The sequence below is a fragment of the Dryobates pubescens genome, chromosome Z, assembly GCF_014839835.1.
Source record: "Dryobates pubescens isolate bDryPub1 chromosome Z, bDryPub1.pri, whole genome shotgun sequence".
Classification (NCBI taxonomy): domain Eukaryota; kingdom Metazoa; phylum Chordata; class Aves; order Piciformes; family Picidae; genus Dryobates; species Dryobates pubescens.
Window position 1 is genome coordinate 86,874,130 of NC_071657.1, and position 25,774 is coordinate 86,899,903.

The following is a 25,774-nucleotide window of genomic DNA, read 5'->3' on the forward strand; positions in this document are numbered from 1 at the left end:
AACAATGCAGTGGGGCTGATCAGAGCATCCCTCTCACATATCCAGGAGAGGACCTGCTACATCCAACCTGGCTAAGGGGCAGGACAGCCCTGAAGGTGCTTGCACTCTCCAGACCCCTCTGCTCTAATGTTAGCACTAATCCCAAGCCTGGATGGAAGCTGTTCTTAGGAGGGTGCAGAGGCCCTTGCATCCCAAATCAACCCCAGGTACAGCTGGTAGATTTTGAAGGGGAAAGGACAATCCCCTCAGGTAGTGGTGCCCTATCCCTGTGGGTGTCAGGAGGCTGAGTGACCATTTCCACCAGAACAATATAAGGCAGCTGCATTAGGGTTGTAGCCTCTTCTCCAGCTCTGCATCCTCCCTTCTGCCCTATCACCTCCATCACACCTTCTGCAAGCCCCTAGTCCTGTGGTGTGCATCCAAGTAACATACAGTCCTGAGGACCTGGACAACCAAAACCCTTGCTGCTGAATTACACCAGCCACACAGGACTGCACGTAGCCAGCAGTCACCATGTCCCCACTGATCCCTGTCATGGTGAGGACAGCCCACCTGCAATGCTGACCAGCAGGCATTGAGTTAAAGCAGTTGACGGTAGCCTGTGGCTGGAGAACTGGGTCTAGGGAATACCCTGACGGGTGAGCAGGGGAGACCTTCACTCCTTTGTGGATGCAGCCCCATCTCTGTAGTCCTTGAGGTTGTCCCTAAGAAAGAGACATCTCCTCTGGGGGCCAGAGGAGATGCAGCAAAAGCTTTTATTGGTATCTCCCAGCCAACGTCAGCCTGGTTAAAAAAACGCTTCGTGCCTCAGAAAGCTGTTTAACACAGCTCCGGCAGCAATTGGTACAGGGACAGCAAACCAGGCTGCATCTGCTCAGCCCCAGTCACAAGCTCCCTGCTTCCTCCGTGCGTGTGTGTGTGTGTGTGTCAGTGTGTGTGTGTGCGTGCGCTAGACATAGGCATCCGCTCTCAGCATCTCGCTGTCTCCTGAATCCTCCGGCAGCAAGCGCAGCGCTCTCGCTCCCCGGGTCCCAGCCCCGCCGCTCCAGCCCCAGCTGGGGATTTGCTCGCCGGGTGCGGGATGCGGTAAGCACCCGCAAGTGGAGAGGGGGCTGCGGCCAGAGGCAGTGGCAATGGACATCGAGCGGACTGCTTTCTAGGATTTGTACTCCTCAGACAGACCTTGACGCTGGTAAGTGGCTTTTTTTGCCACCATTGGCACTTCAGCCTGTGCATGGCAAGGGCTGGCTGCATGTTGTGACACCCACGCGTGGGTCGTCCTGGAGCCCCTGGGGTCTTGATGCTCCCGGGATGGGATGCCGGGGAGTGGGGATGAGGATGGGGTGGAAGGGTCCTGCCCAGGCTTTGGAATCCTCATGTGGATCCTGGGGAGAGGGATTGGGGAGGGAGACTAGGAGGAGAAGTGTGGAGCTGGGCAGGAGCTCTATCTGCTGCAGGGGAAGGGATTCTGCTGTTAGAGCATTTTCATTCCCCTGTGGGAGATGCAAACGTGCGACACACCTATAAAATCTGCCATGGCGCAGCAGAACGGGCAGCCTGAGCCAGCCTGGAGAGCAGTCACAAGCTCGATGTGCCCAGGAGGGAGACACAGCACAGCTGGAGCTCCAACAACCCCCTCAGACCTCCTCACTGGCCCACCTCAGCCCTGCAGAGGGTGGGGAGGGTACCATCCATCCATGGACTCTCCCGCCCCACAGCAACCAGGTCACTTCACAGCAGTATCCCCAGCAGCGCCACAGTCCCAGCATGGGCTGTCTGCCAGGGTTGGGGGACAAGAAGGTGCCCCACTCTGGGCATCCCCAGCCAGCTCACAGACGTGGGATGTGGAGAACCCCAAAGAGAGCCTGCTGGCTGTCCTGCCTGGCCCCCCTCACTCCCAGCAGGCAGCAGCTGGCAAGATGGGCAGGGCTGTGCCAGAGCCACAGCAGCTCCTCCCAGGCCTCCTCTGTGCCCTTCAGGGTGAGCCCTGGGATTAAGATGCCAAGGGCCATGGGACCTCCAGGGAGTCCTCCCCACTGGTACCCCATTCCTCTGCCCCTAGGTCTATAATACTGCTCACAGGAAGGCACATCATTCCCAGAGCATGGTAAGGTCAGGGAGGAGGCCTGGAGGACCAGGCTTTTCCTTCTTCACCAACTAGGAAGGCCAAGAGGGGTCCTGCTCCTGGCACACCCCAGCTGCATTCCCTCAAGAGTGGGTGCAAGGGGTGCCATGGTCATGGCATGCCCCAGCCCAAGCATCCACTGGTGCTTGGTTTGCTGGGCTGTGCACTGAGGATGCACTGGCAGGCAAGCAGGGGCCAGGCAGGGAGGAAACACCCGACTCTGTGGGTCCTTTGGCTCCACATCCCCAGCTCCCCATGCCACCTCCAGGCACAGCAACAGCCTGCCCTTCATCCCTGGCCCCCAGACACCCTCAGCACACACCCCCAGCCTCCATAGCCACCACCCCACACCCACAGCTGCTGCAACGTCCCTGCACCCAAAACCAACATCGCTGCTGTGCTCACAGTCACTTCAACCCCCCAGCCGCACACAGGACTGTTACACCCACCTTGTGCCAATAGCCACACCATAGCACATCCACCCCGGCACACCTCCCCCCGTCACCTCCACCCTGCGCTGCTCCCCTGCGCTGCTCCCCTGCGCTGCTCCCCTGCGCTGCTCTCCGCCGCCTCCATCCTGCGCTCCCAGCCACCACAACGCCCCCACTGCACTGCAAAACACCCACCCATGCATCACCCACCCTACCCCCCCGCACCCACTGCCACCCTCACCACCAGATCTCTCAGCCTGTAACCCCAGCACAAGCCATGGGTGCTCCTGCTGCCACAGTGGGGAGGAGATTTTCAAGTCATGCAGGGTCTGGCAGCTCTGTTTGCTTTGAAATACTCTGCCCTGCTACTTTCTCCCCAGGTGCTGGCCACCATCCATGTCCCACTAGTGCCACACCCCCACCTAAAAACTCCAGCTGCACCAGTCTTGACCCCATGCCTCAGTTTCCCCATGTGGAGAGCTGTGTGGGCCTGGGAAACATAAGTTCATGGATACTTGGAGGACGAAGTACTTTCTGGACGAGTGTTTTGCTGCAAGGGTGAAGTAACAGGGAGCAAATCCCTGCCAGAAAACTGCAAGAAATGTGTGGGGAAGGGGGCAGGAGTGCAGGGTGTCTGGGCAAGGCAAAGGAAAGGAAAGGTGCCCATCACCTGTCTTCACAGCCTCTGGTGCAAACAGGGCTCTGTGTAGTTGGGTGCTTGCAGGCACCTCTAACCTGTGCCCAAATGTAGCTCCTCTCTGGGAGCAACCTAAAAATACCCCCTGTGTTGGCACCTGGCAGCCATGTCGAGGACCTGGTGCCTCAGGCCAAAGTGAGCTGGGCAGTGGCACCTCAGGGGATACTCACAAATAACAGCAGACACCAGGGACACACAGGAACACAAGGGCTGCTCAAGCAGCTGAGCTGCTATGGGGCAATGGTACCTCTGGTCACCCCTCCACACATCCAGGGGTATCTAGGAGAGGGAGGACCCTGCAACTCTGGCAGGACATCGAGCCAGGGCCAGGCTCTGTGGGGACAATGTTCCACCCCACACAGGCAATGGGTCAGGGAGGACATGGGGAAAAGGTGGTCCTGGAGAGTGTAGAGCAGTTTTAGGGTATCTGGGAAGCATCAGAGCCCATGGAAGGCAGCAGAGTCTGGAGATGGAGTGCAGAGTGAGGCTGTTCAGCCTCCGGATGTGCAGGCAGGGTTTGGCTGTGCAGCACTGGCACGAACAGGGAGGACAGCAGGGCTGAGAACAGCCACAAGCTGTGACAGGAGTGATGCCCTCCAGATTCCAGGCACACAGCAGCCAGTGGCACTGACTGTAGCAGGAGACACTTGAGGTAGCCTCAGGAGAAGACAAGAGACAAGAAGTCAAGCTGGGATCCTGCAGCAGCAATGTGGGGCAGGGGGCAATCATGCCGTGAACATGCAGGGGAACCTCATTTTTGGGGTTCTATCAGGCCCATACACCAGACAGCTGAGAGCTGCCTTGGCACATCACAAGGTGGCTGGAGATGGACCATCCAGAGTCCCATGGCACTGCAGGGAGATGCTGCCAGTACTCTCGGCATCAAGAGCACTGGTGCAGCTACTGGGGGACTGGTGTGCTGAAAGCCGGGGCCCACACCTCTCTTTTGGCTCTCCTCTGTAAGCACAGCCCCTCTGTGCCCTCTCATACCAGCATCTGCCCAATCCTCTGGCAGGATCTGGCCCGTTCTTGGTGATGCAAGGACCTGCAAAAGCGGGGATCTCCCTGTGGTGCTCCCAGCTTGCAGGCAGATCCGCAGTGCTGCCCAGCAGCAGGTCTGATTCTGTCCATCGCCAGCATGATTCTAGGCCATTCAAGGCAGAAGGTGACAGTATGGCAAGGAGACAGAGACAACCAGGTATCTTCCCTTCTGCTTGACACAGACACGGGGGTGCTGTTGCTGTGGCTTAGATACGTACCTCCATCTCCCCTGTGCTCACACCTTTGCAAAGCCCCAGGAGCTGCAGCACACTGGGCATTAGCTCTGAGCTAGTGATGGGGTCAGTGGGCACAAATCCCCCTGCCTTCGTGTGTGCACGCTGCTGGGACACCCACACACAGGACAAGGTACGCAAGTGCTGCGCACCTGGCTCTGTGCATGGGAATCTGTAGGCAGATTGTTCCACCGTGGCAGGGGAGCAGAGGGGGGAGGCTGAGAGGCCAAAGATGGTGCTTGCAGCATGTTGGGGTGCAGCCTGCCAGCACACTTTGCTCAGTATCACTGATGTGGGGCAGCTCTAATTACCCTGTGCCAGCTCCCTGCCTTGGCAGTGCCCGCAGCACCACGTCCCCCCGCAGCAGAGAGATCCCAGCATGTGCACACATGCTGCTCATTAGCCTGCTACCTGGGGAGTTCCCTGCTGAGGCTGGCAGGGCAGGAGATGGCTGCTCCAACATTCCCCCACTCACACAGACAGCAAGTGCTGCCTCCTGGTCCCTGGGCACCAGCTGGGAGATCCTGGCTGCAGCGTCTTCCATAGCACAGCTCCAGTGGGGTCAGGACCCATGCAGGATGATGCTATGCTGCAAGCCACTGGGAGGCCAAACCCTCCTCTCCAGCTTCAGCCCACCCCCATGGAAATGGAGCCCAGCCTGCTGCCGCTGCCACTGCCCTCTCCGTATTCCCTAAGAGCGTCTTTCCCCAGTTCTGCAGCCAAATGTCTTTATTGGGATCCATGCACCCTGGACCCATGCAGCGCTCCCTTTCCCTCCTGCACCCTCACAGCTTTTCTGTGGCTGGCCCAACCTTTCTATGTTTCTGTGAGCCAGACCTGACCCACATTTTGGGGTGGGAGGCAGGATGCACAGTGGTCAGGGCAGCAGCAAACACATATACACACACGTGTGAGCATGAGGGAGATCAAAGGAGTGAACTGAAATTTAAGGAAGATAAAAGAGCCAGCCCTGCTATGCACCAACCCTGGACAGAGTTGCAGGGAGGACACCTCTCACCCTTGGCTAGCCAGCGAGGCTTTCTCCAAGACAGAACTGGATCCATGCCATGAGCAGGGTTACAGCTGGTCCCTATTCCTCTGGGATTTACTACTCTGGTGTGGGAAGGGCCTAAATATGTTTCTTATTAAGCCAGAGTCTGCAAAGCAAAGATCAGTGAAGCAGGGTGCACCCAAAATAGCTCACTGCTTGCTGCCATGCTCCCCAACTCAGACCCACCATGACCAGATCTCCCCATGGCTTCAGGTCCACCTCCCCATGGCTACCATGGATGACCCCTGTGGCCCCAGCACCAGTTTGCAAAGGAGACAATTTCTCCCTGCCCTGAGGTGCTCCTCATACAGCCAGGGAAAAGCAACAAGGACACCTTTTTGGAGCCAAGGATATGGTGCAGGGGTGAGGAGCACTCCAGGGCCTCAACACTGAGCACTTTCCTTACTCCTGCAGAGCCATGGGGGTGTTGATGTCCAGGAGGCAGACGGTGGAGAAGGTGCAGAAGGTCAGCTTGGCTGTGTCAGCCTTTAAGGACGGGCTGCGGGCAGAGGGGGGAGGCACACGCCGAGGCACACTGGAGCAGGCTGTGCAGGAGGAAGAGGAGGACGTGTCAGCAGGACCTTCCCAGACGGAGGAGAGCAGTGCTGCCAAGGCGGCCTGGGAACGGCTGCGGGACGGCCGGGGTGTGGAGCCCGAGGAGTTTGACCGAGCCAACAGGTTCACACCGCCTGCCTTCATCCGGCCCAAGAGGGAGCTGCATGATGATGAGCCTCTGGACATCAGCCTGGAGCAGCAGGAACAGGTGAGTAGACAGGACACAGGGACAGGTAGGGAGATTCAGATTCAAAGAATGGTGTAGGTTTATGTTGGAAGGCATCTTCAAGATCATCTATTTCCAACACCCTTTCAATGGCAGGACACCTTCCACCAGACCAGGTTGCTCAAGGCTTCATACAACCTAGCCTTGAACAACCCCAGGGGAGGTTCCAGTGCCTCACCACCCTTACTGTAAAGATTTTTTTCCCAATAGCCAGCCTAAATCTGCCCTCCTCAAGTGCCAGTCCGTTCCCTCTTATTCTATCCCTACAAACCCTTGTGAAAAGTCCCTCCCCAGCTTTCTTGTCAGCATGCTTCAGGTACTAGAAGGCCACTACCAGGTCTCCCTGCAGCCATCTCTTCTCTGGGCTGAACAGCCCCAGCTCTCACAGCCTGTCTCCATGGGGGAGATTTTCCAGCACTCTGGTCATCTTTGTGGCCTTTCTCTGGACTTTCTCACTCCAGCAGCTCCATGTCACTCTTCTGCTGGGGGGTACCAAAACTGGATGCAGTACTCCAGGTGGGGTCTCATGAAAACACAGTAGAGGGGGAGAATCACCTCCCTCATCCTGCTGGTCACACTTCTGATGCATCCCAGGATTCAGTTTGCCTTCTGGGATGCACATCATCAGCTCATGTTGAGTTTATCATCAACTGACATCCCCAAGTCCTTCTCCTTGAGTCTCCTCTCAAGCCACTCCTCGCCCAGTCTCTATTTGTGTTTGGGACTGCCATGCACAGAGAGAGGGCCCAGGGATCTGCAAGCACCCCCAAAGTCTACTGGGCATTGACAGCCTCCTCAGGCAGAGCACAGGTGCATCAAGGTGGCTCAGCTGGACAGGTGGCCAGACTGAGCAGCAGGAGATGCCACAAAGGGTGCAAGTGGCCAGATGTGCCCTGGAGGACAAGAGAGCAAAGGCAAGGTATCTTGGCAAGAGAGTGTACTGCTGGGCACAGGTAGCTCCAGCTTTGATGAGAAGAGGACAATTAGATCCATATGTTAGTCAGCCTACAGCCAGCCTACCACTCAACCCACCCATTCATACTGGTGACACTTAGAGCCCAGCCCATCTACAAACCAACATTTTATCTGCTTATGCCCACAGTCCTACAGCCCACCCATCCACATCCATGACCCTACCCATCCATCTATCCACCCCCACTAAACCTACAGTCCAGCACACCTACAGCCTTACAGTTTCTCTGTCCACACTTGCAATCAGCCAACCCACAGACCAGCACTTTTAACCACCCACATTACAACCTTAAAGACCACCCACAGCCTGGCCATCCACACCTATAATGTTGCACCTCAGCCACAGACCCACAACCCTGTAGCTGAAACCCTATACTCTCCATTCATTCCCACAAACCCACCCACCTTCCTCTAATCCCACTAGCCATGATCCCCATGACCCCACCATCCATCTATTCCCTATGCCAGCCCCATGAAATCCCACCCTCCTATCTTCTCTGTCCATCCCCATCAGCAAAGCACCCCCTGACACCCATGAAACCAGCCCCTCTGAGCAGCTGCCCATCTCTCCCCAGGTCCTAAATGATGAGATGTGTGAGATCTGCGAGGTGTGGACAGCTGAGAGCCTCTTCCCCTGCCGTATCTGCAGCCGAGTGTACCACGACGGCTGCCTGCGCCGCATGGGCTACCTGCAAAACGACAGCGCCGTGGAGGTGACAGAGACAGCACATACCGAGACGGGCTGGAGCTGCTACTACTGTGTGAGTGCCTGGGGCAGGGGACATGCGGCTCCTGCTGGCTGGTGGGTGCTCCCTGGGAAGCTGTGCCCAGCATGGACATGAGTAGGGTGCCACACCACAGCCTAGTCCAGGGCAATGGGACTGCCCGGCTTCACCACCTTGGCCTGAAGGGGAGCCACCCAAAGCGGGGGGACAGCAGTTCTTTGCCACCCCAGCAGCCAGCCCCCAGCATCTTGGCATGTGACACCAGGGCCACTGGGCACATAAGGAGCCATAGCGGAGTGAAAATAGCACACAAAGCACTGCAGCACCCCTGGGTGACATGCAGCACCATCCCTCTTTGCATGCCCAGACCCACTTGCCGTCAAGGGACCTTGGTGCCATGACACAGCTGGGTGCTCCTTCAACCCTGTGCTTTGCCCCATGGCTCCTCACTTTCCCCCACCCCAGGACAATCTCAATCTCCTGCTGACGGAGGAAGAGATGTACAGCCTGATGGAGACCCTGCGGCACTGTAAGATCATTCCAGGTGCGGACCCTCCCCGTGGCAGTTCCTGAATGGCTGGGGAAGGTAGCTGGGGAGGCAGGTCACCCCTCTCTGGGTGCTGCACAGCCCATTTGTCCTTCACAGAGACCTGCCTGACCCTGGATGACTTCCTTCACTACAAGCACCTGGTGCACAAGCAGCAGTTCGAGCAGCCCATGGCTGAGGTGCAGGAGGAGCAGGCAGCCCTGCAGTTCTCTGCCCTGGACCCTGACAAGAAGGGGCACATCGAGTGGCATGACTTCCTCTCCCACGAGTCTATTCAGCTGCTGCAGAAGCTGCGGCCACAGGTAGGGTGGTGACACCTGTGGCTGTCTGCCATAGTTGACACCCACAACCACAGCACCCAGGGATGGCTTCCACCACAAGCACCCATAGCTGTGGCACCTGTAGCCCGCTCCCAGGGTACCTGGAGACAGCTCCTGTGGCTGGCAAACACGGTGATGGCATCTGGGGATGATCCCCATGGCCAGGTCATTCTGCCATCATGCACAACCATGGCATCCAAGGCCAGGTTCCATGACCAGCACCCATGGCTGCAGCACCCAGGCTACTACAGCTGACATCCACAGCTGCAGCACCTTGGATTGGTGTCCCGTGGGCAGCAGCCGTGGCCATGGCACCCAGGCAGGAGACTCCCACAGCACTGGGCACAGAATCAGTGGGTTTCTATGGAGCACGTGCTCCCCCTTCCCCTCTCTCCCCCGCACCCCAGAACGCCCTGCTGCGGCTGCTGACGGCCAAGGAGCGAGAGCGGGCACGGGCAGCCTTCCTGGCCCTGGATCAGGACAGCGACGGGCTCATCGGAGAGGGCGAGTGCCGCCGGGCCCGGCACGCCTGGTTCCGCAAGCACCAAAAGGAGACACCATCCTGCAACGTCAGGTACGGGGGAACCCCACCCTGCTGGGACTCCCACTGCAGCCCCAGAACCTGCTCAAGGGGCTCAGCATACAAATGGGTGCTCCCCTTCCTGGCACCTCCGCAGCCCCCGCAGCCCTGCCTTGCCCCTGTGCGCCTTCTTCTCCCCCACTGCCACCCCCTGAGGTGGCAGGGGAGGGGACGAAGAGCACCCTCCCACTCTGTCCCCGCAGCATCAGCCACGTAGGGCCCATGTCGGAGAGCAGCCCTGCCAGCAGCGGCAGTGGCAAGAGCCAGAAGATCCTGCCAGCCGCAGAGCGTGAGGAGGCCAGGTAAAGCCGGGGGTGGCTGGGGACACACCCCCCCGTTTTGGAGGAGATGCTGAGGGGTGGGCGGTGAGCTTGTGTCTGCCCTGCAGGCTCGTCGACTGGCCCGGATTCCTGCGGGACAACGTCATCTACATCCTGGCCGCCCGCCCCAACAGTGCCGCCCTCCACCTGCAGCCCCCCGCCTAGCCCCTGCGCCGCCACCCTCTCCCGCCACCGAGACCTGCCCTGCCCCCCGCTGCGGGCAGAGCCGGCCAACGACTGGCTGCCGGGGAGCGGCCACGCCGCCCCCTCCCTGCTGCTGCCGCTGCGGATTAGCTGCGAAGAGAATGGGCGCCGGGGCCTGATTGGCTGAGGGACTGGGTGCGGCTCTGGGGGTCTCTGATTGATGGGGGGGAGTGGAGCAGCAGGGAGTGGCTCCACTGCCCCCACAACCCACAGACCCCGCTGTGGGGAGGGGTCCAGTGCATGGGGATGCTATGGGGCACAGGGGGGACCCCTGCCTTAGACCCTGCTGTGGGGAGGGGTCCAGTCCTTGGGGATGCCACCGGACACAGGAGTGCCCCCCACAGACTCCACTGCAAGGGAGGGGTCCAATGCATGGGGATGACATGGGGCACACAAAATCCCCCCACAGACCCACTGTGGGGAGGAGGCGAGTGTTTGGGGATGCCATGGGGTACAGGGAATGCCCCCCACAGACCCCACTGAAGGGAGGGGTCCAATGCATGGGGATGATATGGGGGCACAGAGGGAATTCCCCACAGACCCACTGTGGGGAGAGTTACAGTGTTTGAGGATTCCATGGGGCACATTGCATGCCCCGCCCCTCCCCCCCCCCCCCCCCCGACCCTGCTGTGTGGAGGGGTCCAGTCCTTGGGGATGCTATGGGACATGGGGGTGCCCCCCCAGACCCCACTGCAGGGAGGGGTCCAATGCATGGGGATACCATGGGGAACAGGGAATGGCCCCCGCAGACCCCACGGCAGGGAGGGTTCCAATGCATGGGGATGACATGGGGCACACATGATGACCCCTTCCCCCCCCACCACAGACCCACTGTGGGGAGGGGTCTAGTGCTTGGGGATGTCAGGAGGTACAGGGGATGCCCCAAACAGACCCACTGTGGGAAGATGTTCAGTGCCTGGGGATACCATGGGGCACAGGGAGCAGGGAACCTGTTGACCCCATGATCCTCAGCCCCACAGCACTTCCTGGTGTATCAGCACCTGTAGCTGCCAGGGACCTGTCCCCATGTGGCTACAGAGTAGGGTCTGTCCCCAGGGAGAACTGGGGTTTGCACTGGTTCTGGAACTGGTTCTGGGTGGTTATGGGGTCAGAGTGGAGCCCAGCGCAGCCATGTGCCCCCAGCTTCCTGCAGATCCATGGGGACCATTTCATGCCAACATTAAATGTCCTGTGATGGAACACGAGAAACAGAAAGCACCAGAGGGCCAAGTGGGCAAGGTCAAATGTTCAGGAGCACTCCCCTGTGTCCCTTGTCCCCTCTTGTACCCTGATCTTGTGGGGTGCCCTTCTCCACTCCGCTCAGCAGTTCAGCATTCTGACACCACACTAGCCCTGCTCCAGCATGTCATATGGGCATCCCCATGTTGCTGGGGGTATTAGTGCCAGGAGTGAGGAGGAGGCAGAGCCCAGAGCCCCTCTGGGTGTCAGCTGCAGGGATGAGGCACTCACTGGGCAGGGATGATGCCCAGCAGCCCTAAGGTGGATGGATGTACTCTGACTGCTGTTAAGGACTCCTGGAAACCTCATTCCATGCATGCTAGGGTTCAGGATGCCAAGGTCCCACATCAACCCCAGTAGCTGTCCCATTCCTGCTCTGATCCCTTCCTCGCACTGCCCTCAGCCTCTCACTGTCCGGTATGCCCTGGCTTAGAGAGGGTGCTCCGGGACGTGCAGGGTGGTTGCTCCTTCACCTCCACCCTCACCCCCAGTATGATGGGGGCACTGTTTCACTCAGGCCCCCTTCCTCAGCCAGGGCACAGGTATCCTCTGCAGGGACTGTTCTCACTGCAAGACTGGGAGGCACACCAATGCCATAGCATATTCCTCTCCTACCGTGGTATGCCAGGCCAATGGGGATATTTTGGATGCCAGGTCTGAGGCAGGGCCAGAGCATGGAGGCGGCCATGGGTGCACGGGTCGCAACCCCTCCTCTGTACTGAGAAGCGTCCATTAAACAGCTGTGTCCAACCAGCCTCCACACGCTCTGTTTTCAGGGCTTCTGGCTTCCCCTCAGGGATTTCTGGGCAACCCACAGCTGCCTGTCGTGTTTAACACCCTGCCTCATCTTCACATCCCTGTCTAACAGGCAGCCTCAGCCTTACGTCCCTGAAGTGCCCCACAGCAGCGAGGAGGGGACAGTCGAGGGGTGAACCCAGGACACAGCAAACTCAGGATGCCCCACATCTCACCAAGAGAGCAGGCAGTGGGGAGAGTGCCTGCCTGACCCCATAATCACCCCAGCTCCTGCACATAACCACCCCAGCTGATCCACTGGGATGAGGCTCCTCCTTGCCTGCAGAGGCACTGGAGGCTGCAGAGCACTGGGAACCAAGTACTGCTGGATGCTGGGAACAGGCTCTTTGCAGTGGTGATGGAAACCTAACATAACCCCATGGAGACACTGAGGGTCCCTGGAAGGAGGTGTTTGTAGTGTGAGTCACAGGTCTGGAGGTTCCTCCAGTGGTAGCCACATCCACAGAGCTCTGAGGGGAAAGCTGTGGCTGCTGCTGGTGGCATGTGGTCTTGTGAACCAGGCTGCTGGCAAAGGGGGACTCATCTGTCCACTGGGGGGCTTTCCTTGCACGGTGCCTGTGCTGCAGCTGGGAGGGGAGTGGGGCCTGAGAAGTGGTCCTAGGGGAGAACTGGGAAGGAGACATTGCCCTGGCAGCATCCATTGGGCCTGTGAGGACACCAAGCTCCTCACAGAAAGCTGGACTTGGATATTTCAGCCTAGTCTCATGGTTCTATATCCAGACTACAGCAGTGGTGCCCAGCTGTCCCTCAGCAAAAAGCCAGTGAGCATTTTGGCCCCCCAGAAGCCCCATTAGCCATAAAAGCTCCCAGGAGAGGCCACCCATCACCTTGAGGAAGAGGATGGGTACCTGGAGTAATAAGAAGTCCGTGGTTTTTGTACCTGAAGCCAGGATGCTGTGGGTGGCTGATGCCATGAGTTTTGCCCGGGGAGTCAGGCCCCAGGAAAGGCTTTGTCTGAGGAGACACTGAAACTGCTGTGTTATTTATTGCTCCAGCTACTGGATCTGAAGAGCAAGCTGGGACAAAGCAGAGGTCCTGGGGACCCTGAGGGTTAAGCATCCACTGCCAGCACTCCACACCCATGCTCTGAGCACCCCACAGAATCCAATCTGGGAGAAGAAAATCCTCTGAACCCTAATCCAGCTCCACTCTGCATCCAGCCCTTCCTCTGGAGACACGGGTTAAGTGGCTTTCGTGGCCCCAGCCTACTTTGACACCCACTGCAGCAGCTTGGAACCCCTTCCAGGACATGAAACCAGCTAATGTCCTCAGGGACCTGGATAATGAGGGCCTCAGGAGACCAGGCTGGTATCCCTTCACCAAGGGCTGGTGTCACCACATGGTGCCAGCTGCATGGTATGCATGTTCTGTGGCAGCTGCAAGTCCCCAGCAAATGCTCACCACGGTGCAGAGTGCACCCCAGCCACCTGTGCCTCTACACTGGCAGCCTCAAGATCTGGGCAAAAGTGGGAGGACATGGTGGGGAAATGGATAAGGTGATGCTGTGACTACTCAGTTTTAACTGTCATCTGTTCCTCTGAGACTAGTGAGCTCAGATATTGTGTCCTCAGAAAGCCTCCATGGCCTTCAAACTGCCCTCACAAATGCTGGTACAAACTTCTCCCTGAAAGCTGGTGCAAACCTCCTCACCACCTGGATGCTGGAGCAAATCTCCCACCCCCCCACCCCCCCATCCCCCGATTCTTGTGCAATATTCTCACTAAACAGAGGTGCAAACCTACCCACTGAAAGTCCTGGTGGCCCTAAACCAAAGGATTAGGATGCTTGTGTGGAACTTAATGCTAGGACAGGAACCAGCTGTCCAGCCCAACTGTGCCCCAAGGAAGGAGAGAGAGTGTAAATTCCTGTTGCAGTGACAGAGTCTGTGCAGCCCCTGTCTGTTGATCCAGGGCCATCGCCCATCGCTGGGTGCCAGGCAGCATGTGCCGTGGTCTCTGCACCCTTTCTTCCCTAGGGATGGGGTTCCCAGCCCCAGGGCTCCAGCCCAAGCATCACCCATCCCAGCATCTGGGGCAGCACCACGGAGTCCTGAGGGGCAGCTCCAGCTCATTTGCTGTTTTGCAGGAGGCAGTGGTCAAAGCATCAGCCACCCTCCACCCAGGCTATTCTGCAGTCTGCAAGGGGACTGCAGAACTTCATGCCATCCATGCTGGCCGGCTTAGTGTCCCTGCTGTCCTATGAAGACTCTGGTGGGGAAGTAGTGCCCAGTTCTGCAGGGAGGCTGCACCCTCTGCTGGGGTGCAGAGCCATTCACAGAATCCTAGAATCATAGAACACCATGTTGGCAGGAACCTCAAGGATCATCTGGTCCAACCTTTCTTGGCAAAACCACAGTCCAGCCAAGATGACCCAGCATCCTGTCCAGATGAGCCTTAAAAGCATCCAGTGGTGTGGACTCCACCACTTCCCTGGGGAGATTATTCCAAAGACAGATCATCTGCATGGTGAAAAAAAATAAAAACCCTCTGTTTGCATTCAGTTGAAATCTCCCCAGGAGTAACTTGTACCCACTACCCTTTTTCATGTGACTCCTGGTAAACAATGAGTCCCTCTTGTAGCCACCTTTTAAATATGGGAACATGGGGATAAAGTCTCTCTTAAGCCAGCTCAAGGCTGGGAAACCAAACCAAACCAAACCAAACCAAACCAAACTAAACTAAAACTGCTAGTTCTCTCAGCCTTTCTTCATATGACAGTTTCCAGTCCTCTGATTATCTTTATGGCCCTTCTCTAGACCATCTCCAGCCTGACCACATCTTTTTTTTTTAGGGCAAGCAAGAACTGAAGCTGAACAGAGTGTTCCAGATGTTGCCTGACCAGCACTGAGTGAGATAATGATTTTATCTCTGCTGGTGATGTCCGTGTTGGTGCAGGCCAGCACCCTGTTGGCTTTCTTTGCCACAGAAGCACACCATTCACTTAGTGGAGATGGTTGCCCACAAGCACCCCCAGATCCCTTTTCTACAGAGCTGCTCTCCATTCAGGTGGATCCTAGCCTGTACTGCACTCCTGAGGGGAACAGAGGGCCCCATATGTTGACCAGATCCTTCCCACAGAGAAGTCTGCTGCCTCCCTGGGGCCCAGGTCAGAGATGTTACCAGGAGGCTGCCTAATCTGGTACAGTCCTCTGATACAAATTCTTCCTGCCCCTGTACACAGCACTGGTTAGGCCACACCTCGAGTACTGTGTCCAGTTCTTGGCCCCTCAGTTTAGGAAGGATGTTGACTTGCTGGAACGAGTCCAGAGAAGGGCAACGAAGTTGGTGAGGGGTTTGGAACACAAGCCCTGAGAGGAGAGGCTGAGGGAGCTGGGGTTGCTTAGCCTGGAGGAGACTCAGGGATGATCTTATTGCTCTCTACAACTACCTGAAGGGGTGTTGTAGACAGGCAGAGGTTGGTCTCTTCTCCCAGGCAACCAGTACCAGAACAAGAGGACACAGTCTCAGGCTGCACCAGGGGAGGTTTAGGCTGGAGGTTAGGAGGAAGTTTTACACAGAGGGAGTGATTGCCCATTGGAATGGGCTGCCCAGGGAGGTGGTGGAGTCACCATCACTGAAGGTGTTCAGGAGGAGACTTGGCAGGGTACTTGGTTGCATGGTTTAGTTGGTTGGGTAGTGTTGGATGATAGGTTGGACACGATGATCTTGAAGGTTTCTTCCAACCTGGTTAATTCTATTCTATTCTATTCTACTCTATTCTATTCTAATTACTATCCCTTGATAGTTATGCAGGTGGGGAGCGATGAGGTTGAAGCCAGAGGTCCAAAGGCAATCAAAAAGGACTTCAAGGCTCTGGGAAACTGTTAGAGGGGTCACGGGCACAGGTCATGTTTTCATCAATACCCTTAGTTGCAGGAAGGAATACTGAAAGGAACAGGACAGCAGGTGTCATTAACAAGTGGCTCAGAGGCTGGTGCCACCAACAGAATATTGAGGGTTCGACCTTGGGTAACTTTCTATGGCACCAGGCCCGCTGGCAACAGATGGAGTACATCCGTCCCAGAGGAGGGGAAAGACCCCAGCACATGAGAACAGCCTGTCCCCCAGAGGGAAAAGGGTTCTAGGAAGGGATTGGCAGGACTCATTGACAGGGCCTTAAACTAGATTTGAAGGGGGAAGGGGCTGAAACTACTCCCCCCAGACAGGAGTAAGCTGGAGTCAGGGGTGAAACCAGCAGCCCAGCTGCAGTGCATGTACACAAGTGGCTAAGAGGCACTGGAAGCCTTGTTACAGCAGGAAAGTTAAGATGTAGTTGCCATCACAGAAACGTGGTGGGATGACTCACATGACTAGAGCTCCTATTACAAGAGGGATCTGGAGGTGCTGGAAGGTGTCCAGAGAAGGGCCACGAGGATGATCAGAGGGCTGGAGCACCTCTCCTATGAGGACAGGGTGAAGGAGTTGGGGCTGTTCAGTCTGGAGAAGAGAAGGCTCTGAGGTGACCTAATTGTGGCCTTCCAGTATCTGAAGTGGGCTACAAGAAGGCTGGGGAGGGACTTCTCAGGATCTCAGGTAGTGATAGGACTAGGGGGAATGGAATGAAGCTGGAGGTGGGGAGATTCAGGCTGGAGGTGAGGAGGAAGAAGTTCACCATGAGAGTGGTGAAGCCCTGGAATGGGTTGTCCAGGGAGGTGGTTGGGGCACCATCCCTGGAGGTGTTTAAGCCCAGGCTGGATGAGGCTCTGGCCAGCCTGATCTAGTGTGGGGTGTCCCTGCCCATGGCAGGGGGGTTGGAACTAGATGATCCTTGTGGTCCCTTTCAACCCTGACTGATACTATGATACTGGAGCACTGTAATTGATGGCTGCAGGCCCTTCAGGAGAGACAGGCGAGGGAGAAGCGGGGCAGGGGTGGCCCTGTACATCAGGGAGGCTCTCGACACCATGGAACTAGAGATCAAGGATGATCAGGATGAGTGCCTGTGGGGTGAGAATTAGAGGGAAGGCCAACAAGGCTGACACCCTGGTTGGAGTCTGTTATAGACCACACAACCAGGAGGAAGAGGTTGATGAATTATTCTATAGGCAGCTAGAGGCTGTCTCAAGATCACCAGACCTTGTTCTTATGGGTGACTTTAACCTGCCTGATATCTGCTGGGAACTTAACACAGCAGAGAGGAGGCAGTCTAGAAGGTTCTTAGAGGGTATGGAGGATAGCTTCTTATCCCAGCTGCTGTGTGAGCCTACCAGGGGTAAGGCTTTGCTTGACCTTCTTTCTACAAGCAGAGAAGGGCTGGTGGGAGATGTGGTGGTTGGAGGCTGCCTGGGGTCCAGTGACCATGAGACAATTGAGTTTTCAATAGGCAGTCAAGCTAAGAGGGGCAGCAACACAACCTGCGCTCTGGACTTCTGGAGGGCAGACTTCAGGTTACTCAAGGAAGGTTCCTTGGGAAACAGCCCTTAAAAACAAAGGGGTCCAGGAGGGCTGGGCCTACTTCAAGGAAGAACTCTTGAAGGCTCAGGAACAGGCTGTGCCAGTGTGCCGGAAGATGAGCCGCCGGGGCAGACGGCCAGCCGGGATGGGCAATGAGCTTCTGAGTGAATTAAGGGGAAAAACGAGGGTGTATCATCTTTGGAAGGAAGGAGAGGTTATCCATGGAATGTCTAAGGATGTTGCTAGGTCATGTAGGAAAAGAATTAGAGAGGCAAAAGCCCATTTAGAGCTTAGACTGGCCTCTGCTGTGAAGGACAACAAAAAATCCTTCTACAAATATATTAATGGCAAGTGGAGGGGCAAGGACAACCTCCACTCCTCAGTGGACATGGAGGGGAATACAGTAACAAAAGATGAGGAAAAGGCAGAGGTACTTAACACCTTCTTTGCCTCAATTTTTAATATCAGGATAGGCTGTCTTCCAGACAAGTGGCCTCCTGAGCTGGCAGATGGAGTCAGGGAGCAGTATAGTTCCCCTGTGATCCAGGAAGAAGTAGTTAGAGACCTGCTCAGCTACTTGGATCCCCACAAGTCCATGGGACCAGATGGGATCCATCCTAGGGTGCTGAGAGAGCTGGCAGATGAGCTGGCCAAGCCACTCTCCATCACTTTTCACCAGTCCTGGCTCACTGGAGAGGTCCCAGATGACTGGAAGCTGGCCAACATGATGCCCATCCACAAGGGCTGGTTGAACGAGCCAGGGAACTACAGACCTGTCAGCCTGACCTCAGTGCCAAGCAAGATTATGGAAGCGGTCATCCTGAGGGCAATCACACAGCACTTACAGGATGGCCAAGGGATCAGGCCCAGCCAGCATGGATTCAGGAAGGGCAGGTCCTGCCTGACCAACCTGATCTCCTTCTATGATCAGGTGACTGCCTGGTGGATGTGGGGCAGGCTGTGGGTGTAGTCTGCCTGGACCTCAGCAAGGCCTTTGACACTGTCCCCCACAGCAAACTGCTGGCCAAGCTGTCAGCCCATGGCTTGGACAGCAGCACTCTGTGCTGGGTTAGGAACTGGCTGGAGGGCTGAGCCCAGAGAGTGGTGGTGAATGGTGCCACATCCAGCTGGCAGCCAGTCACCAGTGGTGTGCCCCAGGGATCAGTGCTGGGCCCCATCCTGTTCAATATCTTTATTGATGATCTGGATGAGGGGATTGAGTCCCTCATTAGTAAATTTGCAGGTGACAGCAAGCTGGGGGCAGGAGTTGATCTGTTAGAGGGTAGGAGAGCTCTGCAGAGGGACCTCGACAGGCTGGACAGATGGGCAGAGTCCAAGGGCATGAGATTGAACACATCCAAGTGCCAGGTTCTACACATTGGCCACAACAACCCCATGCAGAGCTACAGGCTGGGGTCAGAGTGGCTGGAGAGTAGCCAGGCAGAAAGGGACTTGGGGTACTGGTTGATAGTAGGCTGAACATGAGCCAACAGTGTGCCCAGGTGGCCAAGAAGGCCAATGGCATGCTGGCCTGTATCAGGAACAGTGTCGCCAGCAGGATCAGGGAAGTCATTGTGCCCCTGGACTCAGCACTGGTTAGGCCATACCTTGAGTCCTGTGTCCAGTTCTGAGCCCCTCAGTTTAGGAAGGATGCTGACTTGCTGGAACATGTCCAGAGAAGGGCAACAAAGCTGGTGAGGGGTTTGGAGCACAGCCCTGTGAGGAGAGACTGAGGGAGCTGGGGTTGCTTAGCCTGGAGGAGGTTCAGGGGAGACCTTACTGCTGTCTACAACTACCTGAAGAGAGGTTGTAGGCAGGTGGGGGTTGGTCTCTTCTCCCAGGCAGCCAGTACCAGAACAAGAGGACACAGTCTCAAGCTGCACCAGGGGAGGTTTAGGCTGGATGTTAGGAAGAAGTTTTTCACAGAGAGAGTGGCCATTACAATCTGCTGCCCAGGGAGGTGGTGGAGTCACCATCACTGGAGGTGTTTAAGAAGAGACTGGATGAGGCACTTGGTGCCATGGTTTAGTTGATTAGATGGTGTTGGATGATAGGTTGGACTTGATGATCTCAAAGGTCTTTTCCAACCTGGTTAATTCTATTCTATTCTACTCTACTCTACTCTACTCTACTATTCTATTCTATTCTATTCTGTTTTGTTCTCCTGGATTACATTTTCCTGGGTGCAAGACCTTACACTTGTCCTTGTTGAACTTCACCAGGTTCTTCTCAGCCCACTCTTCCAGCCTATCCAGGTCTTCCTCCATGGTAGCTTTCCCTTCCCGAGTGTCCACTTCCCTACACAGTTTGGTGTCTTCAGTAAAAGTCACCAGGGTACACTTGACCCCATCATCCAGCTCACTTACAAAGGCAGCCAGCAGCCTTGGGACTTCACCCACGACAGGCTGACACTTTGGGTAAGCGCTATTTACCGCCCCCCTCTGGTGGAGCAGATCATTGCACAGGGCTGCTATCTACCCTAAACCTGTTTGTGGGGAAAATGGGTGCTTGTCTTTTCACCCTAGGGTGCAGAATAGCACTCTCCTCCAATCCTGAGCACTCCAACATGTCCCCAGGGCTCCCCTGGGCTTGGCCATGTGACATTACGTGTGGTGTGTTGCAGACTGGAGGTGATTATGGTGTGCCCCACACCAAAGCCAGACACCTCGCACAGGGGATGTTTGTGTGGAGCTGTGCTGAGACAGAGGGTATAGGGCTGACCCACTGTGTTGAGACAGTGTCACCACAAGCCATGGCATATGGCTAGTGCAAGATGTCAGAGCCCCATCTCATTGCTGCCACAGAACCAACCAGGGACCACCAGCAGGAAAAAGGTGCTCTGCGGCCAGCATGTGACAGTGATGGTAACAGGCACAGCATCTGGAGACAGTGCCGCTCCAGTGGCCTTACTGTCCCTCCCAAGACAAGGTAGGATTGATCACGCTGAGCAGCTGGAAGTGCTCCTCTTTAGCAACATCTTCCCGAGATGCAGGCAGGGCGTGGGAGGAGACAGAGGTCCGGGGGACAGTGGAAGCCAGCGGGATATGGGCTACAGAACTGGGATGAGGAGAACGACTGTCTCAGAAGTGACCTTCCCACCCTAAGCTAGGGTCCCTAGAGGAACTAGGGCCCTGTGGGGTGACCTCGAAGTGAACTTAGGGAGTGAGGGGGCTGTGAGGAAGAAAGCGAAGAAGCCCAAGTGTGTATGTGTGCCCAGAAGAGTGGTGGCCACAGGGTGTCGCCTCTGCACCGCGATGGGAGCAGGTGGGGCCATTTCTGGACCTGCAGCCTGCACAAGCATCCCCGGCTTCTCCGCTGGGTATGGAGGCAGCGGGCAGTGCACGGGCAGTGGGAACAAGCGCATGCCAGTATGTCATCTCAGTGGAGTGAAGGGGAGCCCACAGCACAGGAGAGAAGGAAGGATGCAGGGGCTTACTTCAATCCCCGGATGGCATTTTGTAGGATAGTTTATAACCCCATTCTCCTCCTGCCTCAAACCTTGCTCTGACCCCAGTATCCCCCCAATAGCACTCTCCTCCTCCACAGTTAATTGTGCCCACAGCACAGGAGACAGAGCTTGACCCAGGCAGCCCTAGGTTCTGCAGTCTGGAGTGGGCTCCATCCTCTGCAGCACCCAGAAGCTGGGAGACTACAGGCCTTGGAGAAGAGGCACTGGCACAGGGCTCCCTGGGATCTAGTGCCCTTTCCCCACGAGGTGCACGGGGAGCCAGAGCCCTCTCCTCTCTGTGTCCCCTGGCAGAAGAAATGGGCATCCCCTCCTCTGCACAGAGCCACTGCACCCCCCTAAACAGCCACGGGTTCTTTCCACATCTGGTGCTGCCACAGGGCTGGGGCAGGGGCAATAATGCCCTGTTTGCATCAGCTACATGGTGCTTTGGTCCACAGGGCAGCCAGGAGAGAGCTATATGGGATGTGACAGGTAAATGGGGTCCCCTCCCCAGTATTTCTTTCAGTACACTGTCAGGAGCAGCCAGATGGGCTGCTTCAACAGGACATAATGCCTGCAGGCAGTCCAGCATGGAGGTGATGTGCTCCTCTCCCTGGAGGATACACATGGCCTGGTCCACCCACCAGAGCCCACACAAGGGCCTGTGCAGAGCTTCCTGCCAGTATGCCATGCCACCAGCTCCTGCCACCCCCACAATGCTGGCTTGGTGGCCCTCACATAGCACAGGACTGCCAGACGCTGCCTCCTGTTCCTGTCACTCTCATTCCTGCTTTCCTCACCACAGTGCAGCTGCACGTGGGGACATGGGGTGCCTGTGGGGTGTAAGAGATGCAGAGGCATCCTCTACTGAGATGAGGAAGGCCACAATGTGGTGCCAGGCATAGTGAGCACCTTGCTTCCTGCAGCAGCTCCCTACAGCACCCAGGCAGGGTGTCTGGCTCCTTTCCTGCCTCAGTGTAAGGCCATGCAGGAGCAATGCATTAACACCACAAGTTCTGGGTCACTCCCTCCCTGCCTCCTTTCATCTATTGCCCTGGCCTTGCAGTGAGATCAGAAGGTGGCCCCAGACCTGGGCTCCCATGTCCTGCTCTCCCCCTCTCTGCAGAATCCCACACTCTGCTGGCCTCCAGGCAGTCACTGTCAAGCACAAGGGCTGTCAGCTGCTGAATCATGGAATGGTTTTGGCTGGAAGGGACATTTAAAGGTCATCTAGTCTGAACCCACTGCAGCAAGCAGGGCCATCCTCAACTAGATCAGGTTGCTCAGAGCCCCATCTGACCTGATCTTGTATGTTTCCCAGGACTGAGAAGGAAAAATATTTGGGGTACTGTGAAGGGCAGGACCAGCCTCCCATTTTGGCTGAGGGTCCAAGCCCTGCAGCTGGCACTGGAGCAGATGCTGATAGTCCTTCTGGGTAGCTGCACAATGCCAAGCATGCCCCTATGTGTCCCAGCATCTTTCTCCCACCACAGGTGTTCTGTAAATCCCAGCATACCCTCTTCATCTGGAATCACCCCTGAACTTGAAAGCCAGCACAGGAGTCCCCTCTGACCCTCCCCACCCCCTTGTGTCAAGGCATGTGATATGGACACCTGTAACAAGGCATCAGTCCAGGACTAATCTGGCAGTCCCAAGGGGCCTGGCTGATTAGGGAAAGAGGAAGGCAGACAGAGTACCTGGAAAGCAGGGATTTGGATCTCAGCCACTCTAGAAAGCCAGCACCAAGCACCCAGCCGGTAGCCATCCAGGGACACAGAGCCCTCTTTGGGTCATCTGCCAGCCTACCCAGCATCAACAGGGCCACCTGGTCCCCAGACCAGGGGTTAGGGACTCTGGCAGTGCCAATGTGGGCAGTAAAGGAGCAGGCACCTTGTGTTGGGCATGAGGCACCCTGTGACCCAGCAGTGAAACAATCCGGGGGCTGGAGTGACTGATCCGCGAGGAGCAGCCCCGCATCTATATCTGTCTCACTTAGCTGAGTGATGACTAAGGGAAGGACAGGAGAGCAGTCTGTACACCACCAGGCAGAGGAGGAATTATTTAGGCTGGAGTGAGGGGATAGAAGAAGATGGGTGGAGGAAAGGTGGAGGCTGGGTGGGATGCTCTGTCAACACTCCCCTTCTGCCTGTAGGGACATCAGGTACCAGGCTGAGTACCAGCACAAGAGCTGGGGGACTGGGAAGTGCCAGTTCACTTCTGGAGGAAAAACACTTTCAGCCAAGGGAGCATCCTGCCCTGGCCCCAGCTGCACAGCCAGGCACTGGCTTGGAGACCTGCAATTAGCGCAGCAGGAGAGCCAGCATCTCCCACTTATGGAAAACACCCAGCAGCTGGCTGCACAGGGCAGGCTCCTGAGAAGGTACAGCCCTGTCCCTGCCCTCCTCAGAGAGTGGCCTTTCTGCAGGAGTTATTTCTGCTGGTCTCAGGGCCATGACATTTCTACACTGGGGCCAGCCCCACACCTGCTGACAGGCTGCATCACACTGCATCAGGGCAGCTGCTGGGGGGCAGGTGGGCGCTGGTCTTGCCAAAATTCACCTTGGTACTCATGAGATGACTTATTAAGGGCTGGGAGAGAAAGGCAGGAAAATGACCCTGCTGTGCAGCATCTGTCCTGAGCCCTAGCTTGGCACAGAAGTGCTCTCACACAAGCACCCATCACACAACAAAAAAACAAAGGCAGGAGGGGGTGCCAACACCAAGGGGCTCAGTGTTCTCTGGCACCAATCGTTTCTTCCCAGGAACAAAGAGACTCCAACAAGTAAGTCATTCCCACAGCCAAACAGGTGCCAAACCTTACTCTTTGGGTCACCCCATGCTCTAGGGGCCAACAGCAGGGTGAAGAGCAAGTTGATCACACAAAGCCTCGACTCCTCATACTTCCTCTGGGCCACAGTGCCTTGTTAATCTCCAGGCTGCAACTGTTCTCCCTGCATTGCAAAGATTTTTGTAGCATAACTGGGGCATAAACATCCTAACAAAGCTGGAATGTGAAGCTGTAAGAATCTGCAAGCTGCTCCATACATAAGGAGCAGGGCCAAGGAACCTCCATGCCTCCCAGACCTTGCTGCCTAAGAGGATGTTTGCACCCAGAAAATCCCTGAAACATGCAGCCAGGAGCCTCAGGAGCCTCTGCTCACTTTAATGGTGCAGAATTTAAACACATGTTACAATCAGGGAGTGGTGATGATGCTGAGTGTGAGCCTCATCAACTGAAGATCTATAGGTTGCAAGAGCAAGACTATAGTCTGGGATGGTGCAGGAAAGCAAATTAAGGATGGGGCTATAACCCAGAGGTTTGTCAAACAACCCTGGTTTCTTCATTTCAGAACTGTATAAATCCTGTTGCTAAAACACCACCAAAGGCATACCAGGCTGATATCACAGAATTGTGTGTGGTAAAAGGGTCCCCAAGAACCATCTCCTTCCAATCCTCCTGCCATGGGCAGGGACACCCTCCACTAGATCAGGTTGCCCAGAGCCACATCCAGCCTGGCCTTAAAAACCTCCAGGGATGGGGCTTCCACCACCTCCCTGGGCAACCTGTGCCAGAGTCTCATCACCCTTATGGTGAAGAACTTCTTCCTGACATCTAATCTAAATCTCCCCTCCTCTAGCTTGGATCCATTCCCCCTAGTCCTATCACTACCTGACACCCTAAAAAGTCCCTCCCCAGACTTCTTGTAGGCCCCCTTCAGATACTGGAAGGCCACAATAAGGTCTCCTCAGAGCCTTTTCTTCTCCAAACTGAACAACCCCAACTCTCAGTCAGTCTTCATAGACTGATCATCCTCATGGCCCCTCTCCAGACACATTCCAACATGTCCATATCCCTCCTGTAATAGGGGCTCCAGAACTGGACACAGTACTCCAGGTGGGGTCTCAGCAGAGTGGTATAGGGGGGCAGAATCACCTCCCTCGACCTGCTGGCCACAATTCTCTTGATGCAGCCCAGAATACCATTGGCTTTCTGGGCTGCAAGTGCACACAGGTGGCTCATGTTGAGCTTCTCATCCACCAGCACCCCCAAGTCCTTTTCTTCAGGCCTGCTCTCAAGCCAGTTGCTGCCCAGCCTATATCAGTGCCTGGGATCAGGTCATCCCTCCAGCACCCTGAGCAACAAACAATGCCAGGGGAGCATCAAGCAATGACAGGAGAGTGCTGCAAGGCTGGTGATCAGACAGGACTCAGCCCTGGGGACCTATACCCATCACATCAGCTCCTATGCACAGCAACACCTTTGTCAGGACCTGGTCTGAGCTGGCAGGTCCCTGGGCTGGCAGCAAGGTGGGATTCAGAGATCACAGTATCACTTGGGCTCCATTTCCCATCTTCTCATCCTCAAAGCAACCTCACATCCTCTTCCAACACCCTCTGTGTAGCCTGGCAACGGCAGTACCAGCATGGAAACAGCTGCACTGGCATGGAAACGGCAGTATTGGCATGGCAACCTGACTGCCATTGGAGAGACAAAAATGTCAGGCAGATCCTCCCTTGCCCTGGCTGTCTCTCTAGTTCCCAGTGCTGTCCTGTCTTCCCTGGGTACCTCCAATGGACTGCATGACAGGCTCTGCCAGCCTTGCCACTTCCTTCCCCCACTGCCTGTCACTGCATGGGATAGGTTGCTGGGTCTCAGTCCAGGTGTCACAGGTCCTGGCATCTAGGGAGAGACAGCAACACACAGACATTCCTCCTGCAGGAAGGAGATCCATATCCCCCTTACCTCTGCCACAGCAAACACCTGATTGGAGAGGCATAAACTTGTGAGACCCACGAAAATGGTTCCTCTGGGGTTTGTCTGCTAAGGGCTTTTTCCTGCAGCCAGTCCTT

At 56.3% G+C, this 25,774-nt stretch overlaps 1 protein-coding gene across 1 annotated transcript; it reads left to right on the forward strand.

The window, feature by feature from the left end:
• The first annotated feature begins 806 nt into the window (after positions 1 to 806).
• PHF24 (PHD finger protein 24) lies at positions 807 to 10,198 on the forward strand. Its single transcript, XM_054178835.1, has 8 exons — positions 807 to 1,192; positions 5,993 to 6,341; positions 7,907 to 8,092; positions 8,522 to 8,600; positions 8,703 to 8,905; positions 9,331 to 9,497; positions 9,707 to 9,805; positions 9,892 to 10,198. Exons 2-8 carry the CDS (start codon positions 5,997 to 5,999, stop codon positions 9,986 to 9,988), a joined length of 1,176 nt encoding a protein of 391 aa, XP_054034810.1. The 5' UTR covers positions 807 to 1,192; positions 5,993 to 5,996; the 3' UTR covers positions 9,989 to 10,198.
• The last annotated feature ends 15,576 nt before the right edge of the window (positions 10,199 to 25,774 follow it).